The sequence below is a fragment of the Tubulanus polymorphus genome, chromosome 8 (assembly GCF_964204645.1).
Source record: "Tubulanus polymorphus chromosome 8, tnTubPoly1.2, whole genome shotgun sequence".
Lineage (NCBI taxonomy): Eukaryota > Metazoa > Nemertea > Palaeonemertea > Tubulaniformes > Tubulanidae > Tubulanus > Tubulanus polymorphus.
In genome coordinates, this window is record NC_134032.1 from 11,608,400 (window position 1) to 11,631,106 (window position 22,707).

General features: G+C 38.3%; 3 protein-coding genes across 8 annotated transcripts; all 3 read left to right on the forward strand.

Moving 5' to 3' along the window:
* The first annotated feature begins 2,694 nt into the window (after positions 1 to 2,694).
* Positions 2,695 to 13,159, forward strand: LOC141909526 (uncharacterized). 2 transcript variants are annotated; one of them, XM_074799965.1, is made up of 4 exons: positions 2,695 to 2,871; positions 3,256 to 3,418; positions 3,743 to 4,465; positions 11,872 to 13,159. In XM_074799965.1, exons 2-4 carry the CDS (start codon positions 3,271 to 3,273, stop codon positions 12,831 to 12,833), a joined length of 1,833 nt encoding a protein of 610 aa, XP_074656066.1. In that variant the 5' UTR covers positions 2,695 to 2,871; positions 3,256 to 3,270; the 3' UTR covers positions 12,834 to 13,159. The 2 variants fall into 2 exon arrangements, with proteins under 2 accessions (XP_074656066.1, XP_074656067.1); XM_074799966.1 differs by having other exon boundaries at positions 2,695 to 2,822.
* Positions 5,380 to 10,908, forward strand: LOC141909932 (zinc finger Y-chromosomal protein 1-like). The gene is made up of 2 exons (XM_074800611.1): positions 5,380 to 5,932; positions 10,226 to 10,908. The coding sequence occupies exons 1-2, from the start codon at positions 5,380 to 5,382 to the stop codon at positions 10,906 to 10,908; spliced, it is 1,236 nt and encodes a 411-aa protein (XP_074656712.1).
* Positions 13,160 to 14,008: 849 nt separating the features above from the next.
* Positions 14,009 to 21,755, forward strand: LOC141909519 (uncharacterized). Of its 5 annotated transcripts, none has more exons than XM_074799954.1 (8): positions 14,009 to 14,040; positions 15,679 to 15,861; positions 16,319 to 17,056; positions 17,487 to 17,618; positions 17,985 to 18,722; positions 19,357 to 19,476; positions 19,902 to 20,168; positions 20,710 to 21,755. In XM_074799954.1, exons 2-8 carry the CDS (start codon positions 15,714 to 15,716, stop codon positions 21,396 to 21,398), a joined length of 2,832 nt encoding a protein of 943 aa, XP_074656055.1. In that variant the 5' UTR covers positions 14,009 to 14,040; positions 15,679 to 15,713; the 3' UTR covers positions 21,399 to 21,755. The 5 variants fall into 5 exon arrangements, with proteins under 5 accessions (XP_074656055.1, XP_074656054.1, XP_074656058.1 ...); XM_074799953.1 differs by lacking the exon at positions 14,009 to 14,040 and adding an exon at positions 14,044 to 14,101; XM_074799957.1 differs by lacking the exon at positions 14,009 to 14,040 and adding an exon at positions 14,044 to 14,101 and having other exon boundaries at positions 20,013 to 20,168.
* The last annotated feature ends 952 nt before the right edge of the window (positions 21,756 to 22,707 follow it).

A 22,707-nucleotide genomic window follows, 5' to 3' on the forward strand; every position in this document is an offset into this window, starting at 1 on the left:
TGATATACCCTAAAATTCGCCATTGAAAATGCTGATGTAGAATTCTCACGACTCTTTGTAGATGTTGGATATGGGGTAGGCCTACCATATGACTTACTGCCGATTGGTACGCCGAGTCGTCGTCTTCCCGGGAACATCGATGCCCATGAACAATCATGTGAAGGTTCTGATATCGAACCAGGTAATGTACTTAGGTCTATTTTAATTTGTCTGGGGTCAATTTTTCTAGGATTTTGCTTAATTTTTTTTTTCTAGGATTTTGCTTAATTTTTTGAATGCGCACCTCAAATTGGTCACGACCAGTAAAACTGCGCATTCCAAATGAACCATTGTGGTATTGAAAAATTTATAAATTTTTCCATTTTTCTGTGAATTTTTTAGATGTCTCGCAGAAGAAATTCAGACCCACGAAGAATTCTACACCTGCAAAAAATGATCCAGCTTTAAGCGACCCAATCAACCGCGATGGTCCAACCCGATTAAAACCACACGTTTGTACCGAGTGCAAAAAAGGTTTTGGGCACTTGGGCAGTTTAAATCGTCACCGAAAAACTGTTCACATGGGAGTTAAACACGTTTGTACCGTGTGCAAAAAAAGTTTTACACAATCTGGATGGTTAAATGTTCACATGAAAACTGTTCACATGGGATTGAAACCTCATGTTTGTACCGTGTGCAAAAAAGGTTTCACACAAACCGGATGTTTAAATGTTCACATGAAAACCATTCACATGGGATTGAAACCTTATGTTTGTGCCTTGTGCAAAAAAAGTTTCAAGCAGGCTGCACATTTAAGAAATCACCTAATTACCATTCACAAGATTTCGAGTGGGTTGTGAATTCAAATGTTCACATGAAAACCCTTCACAATATTCAGCAATAGTGACTTACACGTTGATTCCTTAAGGAGAAAATTGCTGTGATTTTTAGCTGCGCTGTAACTGAAAATAGACAGAGCTGTAAGGTTGGGGGATGAGCCAACGTCGTCCATCCTTCTGCCAGTCGTCCGGCATCAACTTGTCACATTTTTCTGCGTAACCGTATAAAGATTATGCTAGTCAGGGAATATGTTGAAAACTTTCGAATGACTTCTGGAAACTTACTTCGAAATGTTTACATTTGATACTTAAGAGAACTGAGTGCGTTTACATGACCTCATGTTCCTCTTGTTAATCCTATTAATTACAGTGGGACCTTGTCATAATGAACTCGGATACAACGATACATCGCATTAGTATTGAAATTCGTCCAAATGAGAAAATTCGATTAATTTCATACTGGTTAAATGCACTATTGGGTTAACGAACATATTTTCTGGTCCTGTGAAGTTCGCTGTAACGAGGTTCCATTACCTTTCTGTAATTCAAACTTCTGAGAGTAAGACTCTGTCTACTGTCATATCAATAATGGTTATTTGTTGATAGCGTTTATGCGGGTTTTTTAATGAAAAAGTTGTAATAAACTGTATAGTATGTATTGATCTTGAAAAATGTGTCTTGGTAAAGTATCATTGAAGCGTCAGTATCTTTCTGTGTAAAATTTGTAATGGAAAAAATCTCTGCAGTCTGAACCTGCAGCCCGGTCAGAGATTTGATGCTTTATCAAGATTCTTCACTAGTTTCTGTTGCGAGACATAGATAGTTTGTACGTGTAGCTTACTTCCATATTCTAAAGAGGAATATCGTAGTATTGGTAGATCTTAATGAGATACATGTAGCCTATTTAACAGTTGAGTTAAAATCATTTTATTTTCATCAAATATCATTGACTGTTCAACTCACAATGCTGGAACCGGGTACATAGGGTGAGTTTTGATAATACAGAATTCATTTAACCTATTTCTCTATTTTAACTCTGTTAGATGTATTTTTGTAATATATACATTTCTTAATTGTTGAATTCTATGCCTAAAAATGACACATGTAAATGAAATGTTTTTCAACGACGAGCTTTGAAAATATGGTTTTTATGATTCCATCAATTGTTGATGTATTTTTCTATTTATTTCACGCTGCTGGAAATGAGGATCATTGTCTCTAGCTTATGATCAAAGGAATGATTATCTCCAACCAAACATGGGATTTTGATGACAGGCTTTCATTGGTTCCTGAGCGGGGTACCGCCATCCCGGCATTCCATTCCATTCAGGTTGATCTCTGTCAATCAGTTGTCTCTTCTGATCTTTGGAAAATATCTGAAAGATTAACGTTACCGCGATACTAGCTACCCGACCTGTCGAGCTCTTACGTCAATTTCTATTTTAAATGGACGGACATTTGGTAGCGTCAAAGCTTCAATTAAACTCAGAATTTCCCCTATTGGTGTCCAGTCATTGAGTAATTCAAAGAAGGTAGCGGTGAAATATAGCGGGTGTTTCAAAATATCATAAACAAACTGGCATATTTGTACTGTTTGTTTGCAAAAACTATGATTTGCTGTTTCGATATCGGTGTTTCAAGAATTGTTCAATTGAAAAAACCTCAGTCGGTGTCCGGCCCGCTACCAGTTGTGTGAAATATTGCCAGTCAAGTGCTGCCCCTTTATACAACATTAGCGCAAAACATAAGAACTAACTAGAATAAAAAAGTTCCTACTGTGGCATGCGAATAAATAATTAGTTCCTATATTTGCCGTCAACGATATTTTTAGCGGCAGCACTTGACGGTTGATATTTCGACCACGTTGCCCGCGACGCCGAAACTTTTGATTCCATTTAAGCTTCTTGCTTTTCACTGAGGCGAGGAGAAACGCCATACAAGTTATTGAATCAATTTGAATCTTGCTTCAGCAACGTGTTCACGAAATAACCTTTATGTTAATCGGTAAGTCCGACTGGGCTCTATCCATCGGAGGGAAACGGAAAGCCTCTAGGTAATTAATAAACTTTTTTAAAGGTAGCAGCCTCTACTCTAGTCTACTCTAAGTGCTGGAGATAATTTAAAAATTTTGAAAAATTCCACCCTCGTGTGTTGAATAACGGGAATACCACTATACTAGTGCGTCTACTACACTGCGGCGCGGTGTATCATTAGTTACTACTACTGTTTGACAGGTGCTGCCATCTTTCAATAGAGATAAAAACTAATTATATCAATACACCGCAGTGCAATGTACTATCAAAATCCATAATCATCATACACCGCACCGCCGTGTAGACGCACTGAAAGGGTTAAGGGATAATCAATCTAACAGCAAGATTCCTGAATGTAAGGGATTTTAGTTCCAAAGACTGAAATGAATTTCTTCAATTTTCAGAAAGGTAACGTCAAAATGTTGCTGTTGGAAGGTGTCGAGGTGCACGTACGCGAGGATGCATTTAAAAGTTGTCTGCGTCGACACATGGATTGGTTAGATGAATTAGTTATTGATGCTGATGATAATACCTGGTTTAGATGGATGTCTCGACGTCAAACTAAAGGTTTGTCTCCAAAAATATTACCTCAAAATTTATCACTTTTGATCCCTGGAAGGATGATTGGTTAAATCTTAAGAACGCTCTTTAATGGGACTGCGGGGTATCGGGTTACTTTGAAACTACACCAGGTAGAATTATTCATGGAATCCTTAAAAAGGTGGTAGGGGTAGAAACTGGCATAAATCTTGCATGTTAACTATTGAAAGCGTAGCATCGGAAATAATAGAACTAAGTGATAATAATAGATTCATTGAAATGTGAAGGGTTAAAGTTGTCTAGATATTGATACGTTCCCTGTAGAGGTTTTGTTATCTATTGTGTTTGCAGATCAGAGAAGAGAACCTCAAATACATCAAATGTCCGGAGATGGAAACGCGATTCACATCGACGAGAATCAACCAAAAACCCGACAAAAAAGACAATTTGAAGTTCAAAGTAACGTTTTAAAAGCTGCGAAACGTCACAGAGGAGCAGCAGCTGTACTGGGGACGTTACCGCAACAACAACAATCACAAACAATGACCGCCAGCAGTGGTAATCTCGATACTCGGTTTCAACAACAGAGGACGCCACTGTTTACTAGGAAAACATCAACCGTTGAACCAGCTCCATCTGGTGTTGAATCACCGATAATATTGTTACAATCGGCAACGGACTTGAAACCATCGGTTACCAATGTCGTATCGCAGCAACAATTGAATGGATCGGAGAATGTTGTGTCATCGACGGCAACGGCTCCGGTCATTTCCGCTCCACCATTCAAACAATTAGAACTGGCTAACAGCGCCGCCAGTGGTGAAAAAGTGGAAAAATATAGCGAACAATTAAGAGCTACAAATACTGCTACGCTTCCATTTCAACAATCACATGATAACCAAGGTTACGGCAGCGTTAAAAAGGAACCGATAAAAATTGAACCGATTGAAACATCGTCAGGAAGCGACGATGATGAAGATTATTCAACTCAACAGATCGTACAACAACAACAACAACAACAACAACAACAACATGATCCACAACCGGGAACCAGTGGAGCTTTTGATCAATCAGGTAGGTGTAAACAGCCATTTTAACTATTCACTTGTCAAGTTTTCGAAAACCACATGTTCAAAAAAGCATCGGCTTGCCATTAATACAGTTTTGCAATCCAGTTTGACCATGTTCATTGAATTCTGAATTTTGAAGGTTGTTTGAGTTATATTTCCTATTTTTTGAAATAAAAGTATCTGACTTTCATTTAACATCGACGGATAATTTCTTTTGTGGATCTGTGGTTTTCGGGGGCACATCCACGTTGATCACTAGATCCCAGTGTTACGCATGCAGGACAAGCTGCTGTATTGCCAAATGGACTAGTTCTATTGGTTTCCTGGTTAGCACGCTTGCTTTCTACGTACGAGACCCAGGTTCAATCCCCGGTGAGAGTGTGTGTTTTCACTGTCACGTTTCTTAGTTGTTATACTGTATTGGTGAACAGAACATCCTCTGGTAAACACTAATCTCGGCAAACACAAATCTTGAAGATTTTAAGCGTTTTTAAATGTTCCAGCTAATTTTAGCGAATATTTCATATAACTAAGTCACTTGAAATTTTCTTTGACAAAATGTAGTGGAAATAGTCGCTAATCTCGATTTATGAACTGAGGGTTTTTACGTACTGGTAATGGTATGTAGGCCTACCTACTTCGTGCACTGGTTCCACAGGCTAGGCTTTATCAGACTAGGGGATTTTGATTTTTGAAGTCAAGAGTTTTGAGTGCTGCAGTGGAGCTGGGCTGACAAGTGTTTTTATTTTCACCAAATTGTTAAATTCTCTAAAAAATATCCAAATAATCAGAAATATATTTTAAAAAATACTGATGTGCCATGAATTGAAAACTTGGTTCGATTGTATAAGTGCTGAAGGTCAACTTATACTGACGATAAGCAGTGATGCTAGAAAACACAAATGTCGATATTGCGATATGATATTTGACCGGTTTGATCGAAAATTGAAGCGACACGAGCGAATTCACACCGGCGAAGTGGTGTTTAAATGTCCGACGTGCGAGAAATGTTTCGTACAGTTCGCAGGCTGTAAACAGCACATAGAAGCGGTTCATTGCGATGAATCCAATGACAAACCGTTGATATGTTCGATGTGCACGAAACGTTTTTCGAAGAACTCATGCCGCAATCGGCACATAAAATGCGTTCATACCGAGGAACAATTTAAACCGTTTAAATGCGAGTCGTGCGACAGGGAGATAGATTGTCACGAGGAATGGGCGCGACACGAGTTGACGCACTTCCAGGGTGGAAAACCGTTCGAATGCGCGATGTGCAAGGAACGTTTTCCGCATAAATCAATGCGTAAACTCCACATGAAACGCTCTCATAACAGTAAAAAACTGTTGAAATGTCTGATTTGTGGCGAAGACATGAAATCTCGAGATGAATTGAAGAAACACGAGATATTACACTTGCGTGTTAGACTATTCAAATGTTTCACGTGCGAGCAACGTTTTCCGTGTGAACGTGCGCGCCAAGTCCACACGGAAAGCATTCATATAATCGAAACTGAATCAATTCCTAGATTTGATGTTATTTGAAATGGATCATCCTTGGTTATTTAATTTTCTAGGCCTACTTCACATTCCATTTTTAGTTATTTCAGAATCAAACTCGTTCAATTAGTAATTTTGATATAAAAAGGGAGTTTTAGAAAGGAATTTCATAGTACTCCTGTATATAGTAAATATTTTTCTTTTCTAAGATGATTGAGTTTCTTGAATTCTTTTTAGTAGGTACATGTACCAATGACAGTGTTTGAGAGTAATATTGTGGCGAAAATGGACCCTGTTTCTGTTTAATACCTCTGGTTCATTTTTGTTTCTGCACCTCATCCTTTCCTCCGATATCTCCGAGTGGGGCGTATTTATTTGTATATGTATCTGTTTTCGATGGTTTAAATTTGTAGTCTAAAAATTTGGACACTGTAAAGGTTTTCGGGCGTCTCGTTACGGTCTATTCGCGTTCGGGTTGGGGTTTGGATCGGTTTCTGTCGGGAAATAGCACGATCACATCTTTTTATTCAGCTTTTATCGTAAATTCGCGCTATAACATTCAAGTTACTTACCTGTAGTCTATTCTTTTGATATCGTTTTTTACTTTAGAACTGCCGTTTGGTAATGTCATAATCCTATTTTCATCATATTTACATAGTTTGATTTGTTTTCTTCGGTTTCCAGGCGGCTTACTATTCTTGCGCGCGTACATCAAACTCGGGTTTGATATTCGAATTTCGTTTTTATCCTCTTTAATGTATTCTTTTGGTATTTTTTAGCGCGTGTATTGACTATATTTAATTTCTGGGAGCATTAATCTTCCTGTTAACTATTTTATTCGCGTTCTATTTAGTGCGCGCTCTTGGCCTACTTCGCGCGTAGTGATATCACTACTGGCCAATGAGCGCACTCGGATTCCTATAAAAGGCGGGTCGTTCGAGCGTGTCGGGCATTCCGATCTTTAGTATCATTACGCGTCACACGCAGAATTCCGACTTCACTATTGACTTTGCTATCGAGAACATAAATTATATATAAGACGTAAGAGATTGATCCTTCCTATCTCGCCTTCGGGTTGGATATGATCATCTTGTCCAACCCGAAGGAAGCAAATTATTTATTCGCGTTAACTTACGTACGATCGTCTGGCCGAGTTTGATTTTCGGCCGAGTTTGATTTTTCGGCCGAGTTTGATGTCGCCGTTTATGACTATCTTCTAGTTAAACTTTTACCGGCCGACTGAGAGCGTCACCGATCAAGATATTTCGTCGAGCAAGCTTGTGTACATATTCGTTATCTACCCGCCGGGTGCTTCGATTTTTAAATTATTTTCTTGCCGATTTGATTCGCTCTCGGTCGGGTGATTTAAATGTAAATAAATGTATATATATATAACATATTCCGAGCGATGATTTGAGATCGTCGTTAGCACCTTTCGAGTCTCATACTGTACGCCCGAATGAGACATGCATTTTTGACGCGACCACGACGCGAGAATTTTTCGAGACGCGCCGCGAACTAAGAGAATTTAAAGATATGCTGTTAATTTTATTGACTAAGTTACATTAAATTTGAGAGTCCACGGGCTCTTATCTTATGACGATTTATATAAGTCTTATATCTTCGTCTTTTCTGAACGAGGAGAGGAGTTCCGCCGCTATTTTTCACCTCAGTGCCAATCTATTATTATTCGTCTTTATGAGAGGACCAGTTCGATCAGGGACGTGTCAGCAGTAGTTAGATGGAGACCATCAATCGAGGATCTGAACCCTCAGTCCTTTATTGACTGATGGCCTTCATCCGGGGGTAGTCATGACAGAGGGTCATACGTAGAGAACGGTAGATGTTGGGGAGAACTAGGTTCGAACCCGAGCGAAATCCTGGCCAGGTAGTCGCCTACTTGGATGCTGAGCCCTGATCATGGAATGAGAAGGATAGATATTTATTTGACGATAATTTAGATAAGAATTAATATCTTTTCCCTGAGGAGGAATTACTTCCCCCAATATTTTCGTATAACCCGATTATATTGTTTCAGGGCGAACCCTAGTAGCAAACGCCTATTTTACTTATCCAACCCTATAAAGAAACACGCTACCCAGGAGAGAAACGCTACAATATTGTAGATTCTTGTTTTTGACAAGTCAGTATAGAACTGAAATATTTTCTACATATAATCTATTTCCCACAAAGTCTAGTTATATGTTGGCGGCAATGTTTAGTTCATGTTATTTGAGCCGTGTTAATATATGTTTTCGAATATATGAATAGATGTAACATTCATAACCAAAATTGTCTTTGTAGAGTCTCCTTTAACTAAGTCTTTGTGGGTGGTCCTTTTTCTGAGCTCTCTATCCCTGGTTGATGGCTTGAATCGTTAGAAAGAGTTTATTCTTGGAAATGTCGATTGTCATGCTGTAGGTTTCCTCCAGCACTTTAGGATAAAAATTATGAAAGGAATAAGTTTATTATATTGAATTGCTATCGAGGGACATGGAACCTTGACCGACAAATGTTCTTGCGAAAAAAAAAGATTTACGAAATTATTCTCCCCGCAAACGAAAAGGATTGATTGTTGTTGTTAGACTCGGACGCCATCTATTAGTCATTACTGAAATTATAACGAAGGTTCTCATGGCTTTTTGTGGGTGGCCGAATCACCGTGCCACCTCTATTGCCATGGGAACCGCTTCAATATGAAGGAGTTACCATTGAAGCAAGTTGTACTAACAAGTACTGACTTACTGGATCCAAGTGGACCAATGACTGGTGGCGCCACCGTGGTGATAGTTTGAAATATGAATGCCAGTTCTGCCGTAAAGGATTTATTCGACCTTCAGATCGTACGTGACACGAGCGAATTCACACCAGTTACGAACCGTTATAATGTCCGACATGCGAGCAACAATTCAAGCGGAAATCCCCCATTAAACTTCAAGATCCTATTGTTGGCTTAGAAATGTTTCTATCGACTGGCTCCAAAATACCTGCAAGACCTTTTATCACCTTACTCCCCGACTAGAATATTACGTTCAGCAGATGATCTTTTGCTTACTCAACCCCTCAGTCGCTGCTCCACGTTTGTGGAACAACCTTCCTCGCCATGTAAGAGCGGCTTCGAGAATCTCTGTCTTCAAGAGAAGCCTCAAAACACATTTGTTTTCACCACATTAGATTTATTCAGTAATAAAGTGTCATTGATCACTTAAGTGGATTCTGGCACTTAAAATACCATAATGATAATAATAATAATAATAATAATAATAATAATAATAATAATAATAATAATAATAAACTGCACATGAAATTTGTTTGGTAAAGTGGAGCAAATAACAAGAAGATATTTTTCAACCGATGAAACTAGATATGATGATCAGAAGGATTAGCATCAACATGATTTAGGGTTGGTGGTAGGGTAGGGTTTAGGGTTCATTACTATAAGGTAGCTTAGGCTAAGGCTACATGTAGTTAAAAAATCTGTGGTTCCGGAAGCTGTGTGAAAACGTTACGCTTACACTCTTAAGTTCAGACAGTCATTGCGCATGCGCGACAAGTCGGTTATTATAGGATCTAACTTCTACCATATTAGACATCAATTCAAGGCCATTGTTTTAAAGTTGTCTTTTGATTTTGAACTTGAAATCATTGAAAATTTATTTAAATTCGATCCCCCTGTTCGACTACAACTAAAATTCGCCTCTAGAATTTGAATTTCTGCGACAACTTTTGAACCGGAACCAGCAGGCATTTCATCGTCGGATCAGGGAATTATCACTCTGCATCAAGTATGGCAATACCAGCCCCACCTGGTGACACAACCATGAAACATAGATGTCGGTTTTTTAGGATGCAGTTCCGAGGATTATTGATTTAACACAACAGGAACGCGTGCACACCGGCGAACGTCCGTTTAAATGTCCGATTGTGATGTGCGATTCATGCGGAAAGCTCATCGTAAAGGCCATCTGAAACGTCGTCATAATTTCAACATGGAAACATTCGCGATTCAGGAACTCGGAAACTAGCAGACTGATTTCACAAACTAGCATACTGATTCCACAAACTAGCAGACTGATTCCACAAACTAGCAGACTGATTCCACAAACTATCAGACTGATTCCACAAACTAGCATCTACTGATTTTATTCGCCAATCATGTATCTATTTCATTGTTTCAGCTTTGTTGATTTAACCACAAAGTATGATGTTTGAAATGTTGATGTGCCATAAATTAAAATCTGGATTCTCTTACGACTCTTTATAGGTGTCGGATACGACGTGCCGCGCGAATTATTACCTTCTGTTGAACTGAGTCGTCTGCCGATTGGAAAGGCCGACGCTCAAGGTCGATTTAGAGTAATGACAGGATGTGAAAAGTTGAACATCAAACCTGGTAGTACTAGTGGAGCCACCTATAGATCTAAGCCTAACACGTTGATGACTGCAGATTGTACACGGCGTGAGCGAACACACACCAGTGAAAAACCGTTTAAATGTCCGACTTGTGAGAAATGTTTCGCGCTGAAATCACAGTGTAAACAGCACATGAAACTGGTTCATACAGATGAACGACCGTTTAAATGTCAGCTTTGCGATAAAAAGTTTTATTCGGCTACAGATCATAAACGACACGAGCGCGTGCACACCGGCGAAAAACCGTTCCAGTGTCCGATGTGCGAGAAACGTTTTGCACGGACATCAAATCGTAATAAGCACATGAAACGGGTTCATGCCGATGAAAAAGAGTTTAAATGTCAGGTTTGTGATAAAAGGTTCATTACTCCTGCAGATTGCAAACAACACGAGCGAATTCACACCAGCGAAAAACCGTTTAAATGTCCGACGTGCGAGAAATGTTTCACAAGAAAAGATAGCTGTAAAAATCACATGAAACACATTCATAATGACACGTTCGATTCCAGATCTGACGTTCAAAATGATCATTAATCCATTTTACGTTAACTCGGACAAAATCGGACTGGCGAAGTTATTTCGAATGAAGCAAGATTTTTGATAGAAAATTGGAAAATAATTTTGTTTTTGTCAGAGTTGGTCCAAATTAAGAGTAGGTGAGTAAATTGACATGGTTCCCACAGTATAAAAGTACAGGGAATTTTGATATAATGATTCCCAGTTTTGAAATATTTGGGAATTTGAAGAATTTTCCTCAAATCATAGAAATAGTTGGGAAGTTCATTTACATTTCACGTATTGCATTTGCCAAGGGCAACTTTCTTCAGTGATTTCCCTCGAGAATCACCTTTATCAACCAGTCACCATTAAAATGTTTACTGTAGCATAATGTATCTGTTCATTTCCATTTGGGAAAATTGGAAAAATCACCCGTGAAATACTTGGGAAAACCCTGGGAAATTTTAATTCATATTACTGTGGGAACCATAAGTTGAAGTCATCCGTCCATATTTTATTATGACCAGCCTTTGCGCTTTTAATATTTGACTCATTGAAGATACAAATTTGTGGAAGTGGATTCTGATGGTGAAATATGTTCATTTTTTACTCGAATTTACATCAATGAAAAATTAGTATCACATCTTACAAAAAACAAAGCTGAGCTTTACTGAATACAACTCATTGAATAATTATTGTGTAGCAGATCATGGACTTGCTGTTGTGTTATGCTTTCATCCCATATTGCCACTCGAAACAGAATATTTTTATAAGACTAGACAAATATGATACCTCGTTTCTCCTGATAGGCCGGGTCATTTTTGTAAACTGCAATAAAAATGGTAATAAATCAGTTCATTTCTATAATAGCCGGGTGTTAGCTTGATCATGATTTTTTAGAAAGAAGTAATGTACATGTGTGTGGGTTTCAATGTATTTGAGGTTCCAAGAGTCAAATAAATCCTAAATTAAAATCTGGATTCTCACTACTCTTTGTAGGTGTCGGAGACAACGTACCCCGTGAACCACTGCCGTCTGTTAGATTAAGCGGTCTGCCGTCACAGGAGGTCAGCACTGAAGGTCAATTAATACCGATGAAGAGTAGTGGGCACAACTCTGAAAAATTGACGGGTAATGAACCGATACAAACCGGCAAAAAACAGTTTAAATGTCCGAAGTGCGAGCAATGTTTCGGGCAGTCTAAAAGCTGTAAACAGTACTTGGAAGATACTCATGAAAGACCACTTAAATGTTCGATGTGCGAGAGGCGTTTTCTAACCAGCTCAAAGCGTAGTAAGCACATGAAAAGCGATCATAGGAATGAAAAATTTAAATCATTTAAATGTGAGGTTTGCGATGAAGAGATTACAACTCGCACGAATTGGGAGCAACACGAGCGTAAACACGTGGGCATATATCCGTTTAAATGTCTGATGTGCGAGCAATGTTTCACCCAGTGTAAAAGCTATAAACAGCACATGAAAATGGTTCATCCCGATGAAAACTATGAAGAACCATTTAAATGTCCGATGTGCGAGGATTATTTTTCAAAGCGCTCAAGGCGTAATAAGCACATGAAACGCGTTCATACGAATGAAAACTTTAAACCATTTAAATGTAAGTTTTGCGATAAAGAAATAGAATGTTGCGAGAAATGGGAGCCACACGAGCGCAAACACCTGGGTGAAAATCCGTTTAAATGTCCCAGGTGCGAGAAATGTTTTCCGGATAGATCAGCGTGTAAACGACACGTGAAAACTGTTCATATAAAACCATTCAAATGTCAGTTTTGCGAAAAAGAGATAAAATCTCACGAGGAATTGGAGAAACACGAGCGATTGCACGTGCACGCCAAACTGTTCCAATGTTTGATGTGCGAGCAACGTTTTACGCATAAACGTAGCCGCAAATTCCACATGAAAAGCATTCATAAAATCGAACCAAACACAAGCAATGACTAGATTCGATGTTTAGTTGAAATGGCTCATCAGCGATTAACACGACATTCGATTTTAAAGTTATTTCAAAATCGAATGTGTTCAAGTAGTAATTTCGAGGTAATATAAAAAGGGAGTTTAAGTTAGGAATTTCATGTTAACCACTTCTGAAATTTTCTTTTCAAGGATGATTTTTTTAATCGTTGGTACAAAAAAACAATTTTTGAGAGTAATGCGTAGATTCTTGTTTTTGAGCTGTAAAGAACTGAGAAGAGTTTTTTTCTGCATAATAATCTTATTTTTTGTGAATACTTGTTATTTGACGGTAAAATTGTGTTCATGTTATTCAAGAGACGTAACGATAGAATAAATAAATAGATATTAGATTCATAACCAAATTTCGATTGTTTATTTTTTTTGTGAGCTCTCCATTCCTGATTGATACAGTAGACTCCGCCTAACTCGGTTCTATTTGGTCCATAATTTTTTTACCGAGTTAACCGAATACTGACTTAGAGATCGGGGAATTATAGGATTTTTATGTCAGGGATCAGAAAATATGTATGGAATTTCACCGACGCAGCTTGTTTACCAAGTAGGGCGGAATCTACTGTAATTTGAATCCTTAATAGTTTCTTGGGAATGTCTGTGTATCCCTAGAAACCTGTCTATTCCTAGAAGTATATGTATTCCTAGACACCGTGTGTTTTCCTAGAAACCTGTGTCACCTTCCTAGCTGTGCTTTCTAGCTGATAGACATATTTTCCTGCCAGTTTCACTCTAAACATATTTTACGATTAATTAATATGCAACAGATATTTGATTATAATTTCGTAACAATAAAACTTTCCCAGTAAAGCGTGTTAAACACTGGTGTTTATGAAAAATAATAATCATATTTTAATCTAAGTCGAGAACTCATGGCAGCATTAGGCCGGTGCGTTGATTTATTATTCAATTTGAAAGTTACTGAACGTAAACACATTTTCGTGATGTAAAAAGTAATTTTGCGGGCAGATTTTACGAGATTCAACTATTTAAACTGAAGATGGAATTCATCATGTCCCAAATAATTTCCCGTCACTTGCTGCCCCTATATACAACGATAGCGGCGAACAAGGGAACTAAATCGAATCGAGACAATTCCTACTGTGGCATGCGAATAATAAATTAGTTCGCATATTCGTCGTCAACGATAGGAGCAGCACTGGACGGTTAAAATTTCGCACATGTAAGGCCTACACAAGAAATCTTTTTGACGAGTTGCTTGCTTTCCACTGGATTTGTAAAATGTAACCGAGAAACGCGATACGATCGAATCAAATCTCTGTTCAGCTTTTATAGCCACACAGGGGTTCGTATCAGAGTTGTAGGTAATGTAAAAACGATAATCTGTTAATCCAATGTATATAGTATATATTATGTTAAAATAACAAGGGGGCTAACGACGCTCACACTACTCAACTTCAACTATTTTATATATACTATATACATTGGATTAACAGATAATCGTTTTTACATTACCTACAACTCTGATACGAGCCCCTGTGTTTATAGCACGACGATAAGTCTTGAATCCGAGTAAAAACATTCATTAAAAAAGGGACACTATGCAGTCCTACAGTACCAGTACACCGCTACGCTACAAGTACTGTACTGACACTGTACAACCACAGGGACTTGTCACAATTGATAGTGAATGAATAAAACCAATATCAATGACCAGGTCCACTATCCCTGTATAATATAAAAAGTCTTCTAGGTTGTATTAAAGCTTATTTCATGTGAATCGGTTGAGCATTTTTGGAATTACAGTCGATTGAAGTGGAGAAGTCATTGTCAGATTGAAAATTTGTTGCCACCCTTGTTATTTTATTATACAGTTGCAGGGATACTGGTACCCCCATCATTGGTCTCATCCATTATCAATCGTGACAAGTCCCTGTGTGTACAACCCAACCAGTGTTAACATTTTCCTGTCTGGAAGACAGATTGTTATATTTTGAGTAGGCATAATCAGTGCACTCTCCACTCTCAGATGTGCTGGTGAGCAGAGGTTCATTCTCTGTTCATTAACAAAACTATCATTCTCTGCTCTGGTGAATACAAGTTTTTGTTGTCGGACCCTGCTTTAAAGAACAAGTTCATGATTCCAACAAGTATAAAAAATCCGATAAAATAGGAATCTTTTAGGGTAGACTAGAGCATTTGTAATAAAATGATTATTTAGGCCTACTGGGAACAATATATTTTGATAAGTAGGGCTGATTAAAGAGATATCAAAAATGGTCATCGGTATTTAACAGTATTGTTTTCCAAAATAGTTAATAAAGGTTATTGTGGGTTTTAAAGTGATATGTAAGCTTAATCCTTCTGCATCTACCTCGCATCATTCTGAAGATTGACGGTGCAACTGAAGATCTAGGCATTGTACTAGAATTAGAAAGTGAAGATTTATGTGCCAGGGGTGGATCTAGAGGCAGACAATGACAGGAGCACAGAATTAAAAAAAGGGCAATTCATTAGAAAAAGCACTATTCATGACAGGTGAGCGCCGAAGGCGCGAAGCGTTCGCGGGGGGTCTGGGAGACTTCCCCCAGAAAATTTTTGAATTTCAGCCCATTTTAATGCAATTTCCAGGCACCTGAGACACAAAAATGACATTCTGCAACAATGATGGGAATTTATTAATATGGGAACAATGAGGAAAATGAAATTAATATGGAAAAAATTTTTTCGCACTTTTTCAAAAAGGGCACTCAGAATTTGCGACAGGAGCATGGCTCCGCGTGCTCCCGTCTAGATCCGCCCCTGTGTGCAAGGAATTTTATATCTTCCAAAGCCTAAACTAAATTTCTTCAATTTTCAGAAGTTAGATAGGATTGATAGAGAAGTGACATTAAGATGTTGCTGTTGGAAGGTGTTGAGGTGCACGTACCCGAGGATGCATTTAAAAGTTGTTTGCGTCGACACATGGATTGGTTAGATGAATTAGTTATTGATGCTGATGATAATACCTGGTTAAGATGGATGTCTCAACGTCAAACTAAAGGTTCGTCTTCAAAAATATTTCTTCAAAATTTTCATCCATAAAGAGAAATGGTACGGTAGGATGGATGGGGTTAAATTGGCTAAATCGTAATCATTTTGTTTAAGAATGGATGGGGTATAATTGGTTAACTTTGCAACTACAGGTGGTTTGACTTATCCCCTTAAGTAAAACCCTTAAAAAATTGTGGGGTAGAAATTGACTTAATCTTGCATGTTAACTGATGAAAAGATACCTTTGAAATAATCGAATGGAGTGAGTAAAGATTCTTTGAAATGTAACTGGGTACTATAGGCAGTACCGTCGATTAAAAAAGAACATGAAACTGGACCCCTCAAATATTTAAGAATTACCCTTAAATACCCTCAAATTTTGAGATGACTGACCTGTAGGAACCCCGGTAAAAGTTAAAAATATATTGATAAGTTCCCTTTAGTCATTTTGTTATTTGTATATGCAGGTCAGAGAAGAGAACCTCATATACATTTGATGTCTGAAGATGGAAACACAATGTACAAGGACGCTAATCGACAAAAAAGACATTTTGAAGTACAAAGCCAAATGATAACCGTTGATCAGCAAGTTTCTAATGCCGCGAAACGTCACAGAACAGGTGCAGCTGTACCGGGGACGTTACCGCAGCAACGAGTTCAACAATCACTATCAATGACCGCCAGCAGTAGTAATCTCGATACTCAGTTTCAACAACAGAGGACGCCACTGTTTACTAGACAAACATCAACCGTTGAACCAGCTCCATCTGGTTGTGAATCGCTCAGAATATCGGTACCATCAGGAATGGACTTGAAACCATCGGTTACCAACGTCGCATCGCAGCAACATTTGAATGATTCGCAGAATGTTGTGTCGTCAATGGCAACAGCTCCGGTCAGTTGCGTTCCATCGTTCGAACAATTAGAACTGTTCAACAGCGCCACCAGTGGTGCAAATATGGAACTTAAATACAGCGAACAATTATCTGATACAAATACCACTGATATCAATAGACTTCCAATCCAACAATCTCATCATCACCTGGGTAACGGAGAAATCATAGGCGTTAAAAGTGAATCCATTAAAATAGAACCGGTTGAAATATTATCAGGAAGTGACAATGATGAAGATTATTCAACTCAACAGATCATACAACAACAACATGATCCACAACCGGGAACCAGTGACACTGTTAATCATACAGGTAGGTGTGGAAAGCAATTTTTATCAATCTGATTATCATTTTTCAAAAAGCAAGCATCTTAATAAGCGTTCGAGTTTTGCCATATTAATTGAATTCAGAATTTTTGAGGTTTTTGTTTTATTGGTTTTTTGCATCATGAAAGAGTTCGTGTTAAATATCCTTTTTGTTGATTTCGAAAGAAAAATATCTGATGATTATTTGACATCAAAAGATAATTTTTTACCGATCTGAGGTTTTTGTTGCTCGTCCGATGCAGTAAACCACCTCTCAGTCTGATTGGAACACCCCAAAATCGTAGAATGCCCAAACTGAAGCCTTGCCACTGGAGGCAATCTTAGTGTCATACCCATAATATTGTATGATCAGAAATATGTAAAGACTGCCGATGTGCCATAAATTAAAATCTTGATTCTCTCATCACTCTTTGTAGGTGTCCGAGACAACATGCCCTGTGTACAACAGCCGTCTGTTAGATTAAGCGGTCTGCCGTCCCAGGAGGTCAGCACTGAAGATCGATTGATACCGATGAAGAGTAGTGAGTACAACTCTGGAAAATTGGCGGGTAATGAACCAATGCAAACAGGCAAAAGACAGTTTAAATGTCGGGGATACTCATGTATCTCATGATAGATACTCATGAAAAAATTGTGGGGTAGAAATTTGCTTAATCTTGTTAACTGATGAAAAGATACCTTTGAAATAATCAAATGGAGTGAGTAAAGATTCTTTGAAATGTAACTGCGTACTATAGGGAGTACCATGGGTTAAAAAAAACATGAAACTTGACCCCCTCAAATATATAAGAATTACCTTTAAATACCCTCAAATTACCCTCAAATTTTGAGATGACTGACCTGTAGGAATCCCAGTTAAAGTTGAAAATATATTGATAAGTTCCCTTTAGTCATTTTGTTATTTGTATATGCAGGTCAGAGAAGAGAACCTCATATACATTTGATGTCTGAAGATGGAAACACAATGTACAAGGACGCTAATCGACAAAAAAGACATTTTGAAGTACAAAGCCAAATGATAACCGTTGATCAGCAAGTTTCTAATGCCGCGAAACGTCACAGAACAGGTGCAGCTGTACCGGGGACGTTACCGCAGCAACGAGTTCAACAATCACTATCAATGACCGCCAGCAGTAGTAATCTCGATACTCAGTTTCAACAACAGAGGACGCCACTGTTTACTAGACAAACATCAACCGTTGAACCAGCTCCATCTGGTGGTGAATCGCTGAGAATATCGTTACCATCAGGAATGGACTTGAAACCATCGGTTACCAACGTCGCATCGCAGCAACATTTGAATGATTCGCAGAATGTTGTGTCGTCAATGGCCTCAGCTCCGGTCAGTTGTGTTCCATCGTTCGAACAATTAGAACTGTTTAACAGCGCCACCAGTGGTGCAAATATGGAACTTAGATACAGCGAACAATTAACTGATACAAATACCGCTGATATCAATAGACTTCCAATCCAACAATCTCATCATCACCTGGGTAACGGAGAAATCATAGGCGTCAAAGGTGAACCCATAAAAATAGAACCGGTTGAAGTGTTATCAGGAAGCGACGATGATGAAGATTATTCAACTCAGCAGATCATGCAGCAACAACATGATCCACAACCGGGAACGAGTGACACTCTTAATCATTCAGGTAGGTGTGGAAAGCAGTTTTTGGTAAAAGTGCACATCCGCAACTCTCGGCGTAGATGGTTCAATCAATTACATTAAATATCATTGTTTCAGATTCAAAATGTCATCAGCATTTCAGTACATTGCGATTGCTATTGGTTAAGTTTTAAGATATCTTCACTAGAAAGATTTTAGCCTGGATTCTGTCATTCAGTAGATTGTGTCAATCACGAGGTGCAGATCTGCACTTTTACTCAATTGTTATCAATCTAATTATCAATTTTTTAAAAAGCAAGCATCTTAAATAGCGTACGAGTTTTGCCATATTTATTGAATTCAGAACTTTTGGGGTTTTGGTGTCATGAAAGACTTTGTGGTAAATTTCCTTTTTGTCGATTTTGAAAGAAAAATATCTGATGATTATTTGACATCAAATGATAATTTTTTACCGATCTGTGGTTTTTGTTGCTCGTCCAATGCAGTAAACAGCGTCTCAGTCTGATTGGAACACCCCAAAATTGTAGAATGCCCAAACTGAAGCCTTGCCACCGGAGGCAATTTTAGTGTCATGCCCAAAATATTGTATGACCAGAAATATGTAAAGACTGCCGATGTGCCATAAATTAAAATCTGGATTCTCTCACTACTCTTTGTAGATGTCGAAAACGAACCACTGCCGTCGGTTAGATTAAGCGGTCTGCCGTCCCAGGAGGTCAGCGCTGAAGGTCGATTAATACCGATGAAGAGTAGTGAGCACAACTCTGAAAAATTGACAGGTAATGAGCCGATACAAACCGGCAAAAAACAGTTTAAATGTCCGAAGTGCGAGTGATGTTTCGCGCAGTCTAAAAGCTGTAAACAGCACTTAGAATGTACTCATGTATCTGATGATACTCATGGAAGATACTCATGAAAAAATTGTGGGGTAGAAATTGGCTTAATCTTGCAGGTTAACTGATGAAAAGATACCTTTGAAATAATCAAATGGAGTGAGTAAAGATTCTTCGAAATGTAACTGTGTACTATAGGGAGTACCGTGGGTGAAAAAAAAGTGAAACTCGACCCCAATATTTAAGAATTACCCTTAAATACCCTCAAAATTACCCTCAAATTTTGAGATGACTGACCTGTAGGAACCCCGGTTAAAGTTAAAAATATGTTGATAAGTTTCCTTTAGCCATTTTGTTATTTGTATATGCAGGTCAGAAAAAAGAACCTGCAAATATGGAACTTAAATACAGCGAACAATTAACTGATACAAATACCGCTGATATCAATAGACTTCCAATCCAACAATCTCATCATCACCTAGGTAACGGAGAAATCATTGGCGTTAAAAGTGAACCCATAAAAATAGAACCGGTTGAAATATTATCAGGAATTGACGATGGAAGAGATTATTCAACTCAACAGATTGTACAACAACATGATCCACAACCGGGAACGAGTGACACTGTTAATCATACAGGTAGGTGTGGAAAGCAATTTTTATCAATCTAATTATCATTTTTCAAAAAGCAAGCAACTTAATAAGCGTTCGAGTTTTGCCATATTAATTGAATTCAGAATTTGTGAGGTTTTTGTTTTATTGGTTTTTGTGTCATGAAAGATTTTGTGTTAAATTTCCTTTTTGTCGATTTTGAAAGAAAAATTATCTGATGATTATTTGACATCAAAAGATAATTCTCTACCGATCAGGACCCAGTTCCACAGTTGTGAGTTAGAGTTAACTCTGAGTTAAAGTTAGTTCATTTTCAATGTTTTAACCAAGGGTCAAATCTTAACTCATAACTGTGGAACTGAACCCTGTGGTTTTTGTTGCTCGTCCAATGCAGTAAACAGCCTCTCAGTCTGATTGGAACACCCCAAAATTGTAGAATGCCCAAACTGAAGCCTTGCCACTGGAGGCAATTTTGGTGTCATACCCAAAATATTGTATGATCAGAAATATGTAAAGACTGCCGATGTGCCATAAATTAAAATCTGGATTCTCTCACGACTCTTTGTAGGTGTCCGAGACAACATGCCCTGTGAACCACTGCCGTCGGTTAGATTAAGCAGTCTGCCGTCCCAGGAGGTCAGCACTGAAGGTCGATTAATACCGATGAAGAGTAGTGGGCACAACTCTGAAAAATTTACGGGTAATGAGCCGATACAAACCAGCGAAAAACAGTTTAAATGTCCGAAGTGCGAGCGATGTTTTGCGCAGTCTAAAAGCTGTAAACAGCACTTGGAAGATACTCATGAAAAACCATTTAAATGTCCGATGTGCGATCATCATTTTTCAAAGTGCTCAAAGCGTAATAAGCACAGGAAACGTGTTCATACGAATGAAAAATTTAAACCATTTAAATGTAAGTTTTGCGATAAAGTAATAGAATGTTGCGAGAAATGGGAGCCACACGAGCGTAAACATCTGGGCGAAAATCCGTTTAAATGTCGCAGGTGCGAGAAATGTTTTCCGGATGTATGGGCGCGTAAACGACACGTGAAAACCGTTCATAAAAAATCATTCAAATGTCAGTTTTGCGAAAAAGAGATAAAATCTCACGAGGAATTGAAGAAACACGAGCGATTGCACGTGCACGCCAAACTGTTCCAATGTTTGATGTGCGAGCAACGTTTTACGCATAAACGTAGTCGCAAATTCCATATGAAAAGCATTCATAAAATCGATGCAAACACAATCAATGTCTAGATGAATCAATGTGAAATGGCTAGTCAAAATGGCTCGTCGGGGATTAACACAACATTTTCAAGTTATTTCAAAATCGAATGTATTCAAGTAGTAATTTTAAAAAAAGAAGTTTTAGTTAGAAAGTTACCACTTCTGAAATTCTCTTTTCAAGGATAATTTTTTTTCAATCGTACAAAATACGGTATTTGAGAGTAATGTCATATATTCTTGTTTTTGACCTGTAAAGAACTGAGAAGAGTTTTTTTCCGCATGATAACCTTTTTTTTCGTGATGAATAGTTATTTGTCGGCTGCAACGTGTTCATATTATTCAAGAGATGTTAAGATGGGATAAATAGATATTCGATTCATAACCAAATTTTGATTGTTTATTGTTTTTGTGAGCTCTCTATTCCTGATCGATACAGTTGACTCCGTTCGCCTAACTTGGTTCTATTTGGTCCTGGATTGTTTGACTGAGTTAACCGAAAACTGACTCAGAGATCGGGTTATTTTAGGATTTTTACGCCAGGGATCAGAAAGAAGTACGGTATGGAATTTCACCGATGCAGCTGGTTTGCCAAGTAGGGCGGAGTTTACGGTAGTTTGAACACTTGGAGTTTCTGGGAGATTTCTGTGTTCTCACTAGAAACCTGTGAATTCGAAAGTTCCTGAATTTCCAATTCGAAAGTTCCTGAACTTAAACACACTTTCATGATGTAAAAAGTACTATACATTGAGACAAAGATTCAACCATATACTTCTACATTTAAACTAGAGATGGAATTTATCATGTTCCAAATAATTTCCGGTCATGTGCTGCCCCTATATACAACAATAGCGGCGAATACAGAAACTAACTCGAATGGAGACTATTCCTACTGTGGCATGCGAGTAAGATATTAGTTCGCATATTCGCCGTCAACGATATGTATAGGGGCAGCACTGGACGGTTACGATTCGCACAGGTTAGGGCTACAAGATATTTTTGACGAGTTGCTCGCTTTTCACTGGATTTGTAAAACGTAACCGAGAAACGCGATACGAGTGATTGCATCGAATTAAATCTCAGTTCAGCTTTTATCAGCTTATAGCATGATGATATAAGTCTTGAGTCTGAGTAAAAAAGTCCTTGATAGTCATTTAAAAAGAAACACTATCATAGTCACAAAGTCGAAGTCAACACCTATAATATGAACTCTTCCACTGCCGCACTGCCACTGTCAGTCCTCTGTAGCTTAGATCATCCATTATACCTGGTACTAACCAGGGATACTGGATGATCTAAGCTACAGTTCACCCCCAAACTTCAAATGCGAGCCCCTGTGACT

What these genes read in the sequence shown, in the direction of transcription:
- LOC141909932 (XM_074800611.1), top strand. Translation starts at nt 5,380, where the DNA reads ATGATATTTGACCGGTTTGATCGAAAATTGAAGCGACACGAGCGAATT. An exon ending in GCAACGTTTTCCGTGTGAAC is followed by an intron (nt 5,933 to 10,225) that starts GTGCGCGCCAAG and finishes GACTCTTTATAG; the next exon opens with GTGTCGGATACGACGTGCCG.
- LOC141909526 (XM_074799965.1), top strand. Translation starts at nt 3,271, where the DNA reads ATGTTGCTGTTGGAAGGTGTCGAGGTGCACGTACGCGAGGATGCATTT. An exon ending in GTCTCGACGTCAAACTAAAG is followed by an intron (nt 3,419 to 3,742) that starts GTTTGTCTCCAA and finishes TTGTGTTTGCAG; the next exon opens with ATCAGAGAAGAGAACCTCAA. An exon ending in TGGAGCTTTTGATCAATCAG is followed by an intron (nt 4,466 to 11,871) that starts GTAGGTGTAAAC and finishes TACTCTTTGTAG; the next exon opens with GTGTCGGAGACAACGTACCC.
- LOC141909519 (XM_074799954.1), top strand. Translation starts at nt 15,714, where the DNA reads ATGTTGCTGTTGGAAGGTGTTGAGGTGCACGTACCCGAGGATGCATTT. An exon ending in TGACACTGTTAATCATACAG is followed by an intron (nt 17,057 to 17,486) that starts GTAGGTGTGGAA and finishes CACTCTTTGTAG; the next exon opens with GTGTCCGAGACAACATGCCC. An exon ending in CAACTCTGGAAAATTGGCGG is followed by an intron (nt 17,619 to 17,984) that starts GTAATGAACCAA and finishes TTGTATATGCAG; the next exon opens with GTCAGAGAAGAGAACCTCAT.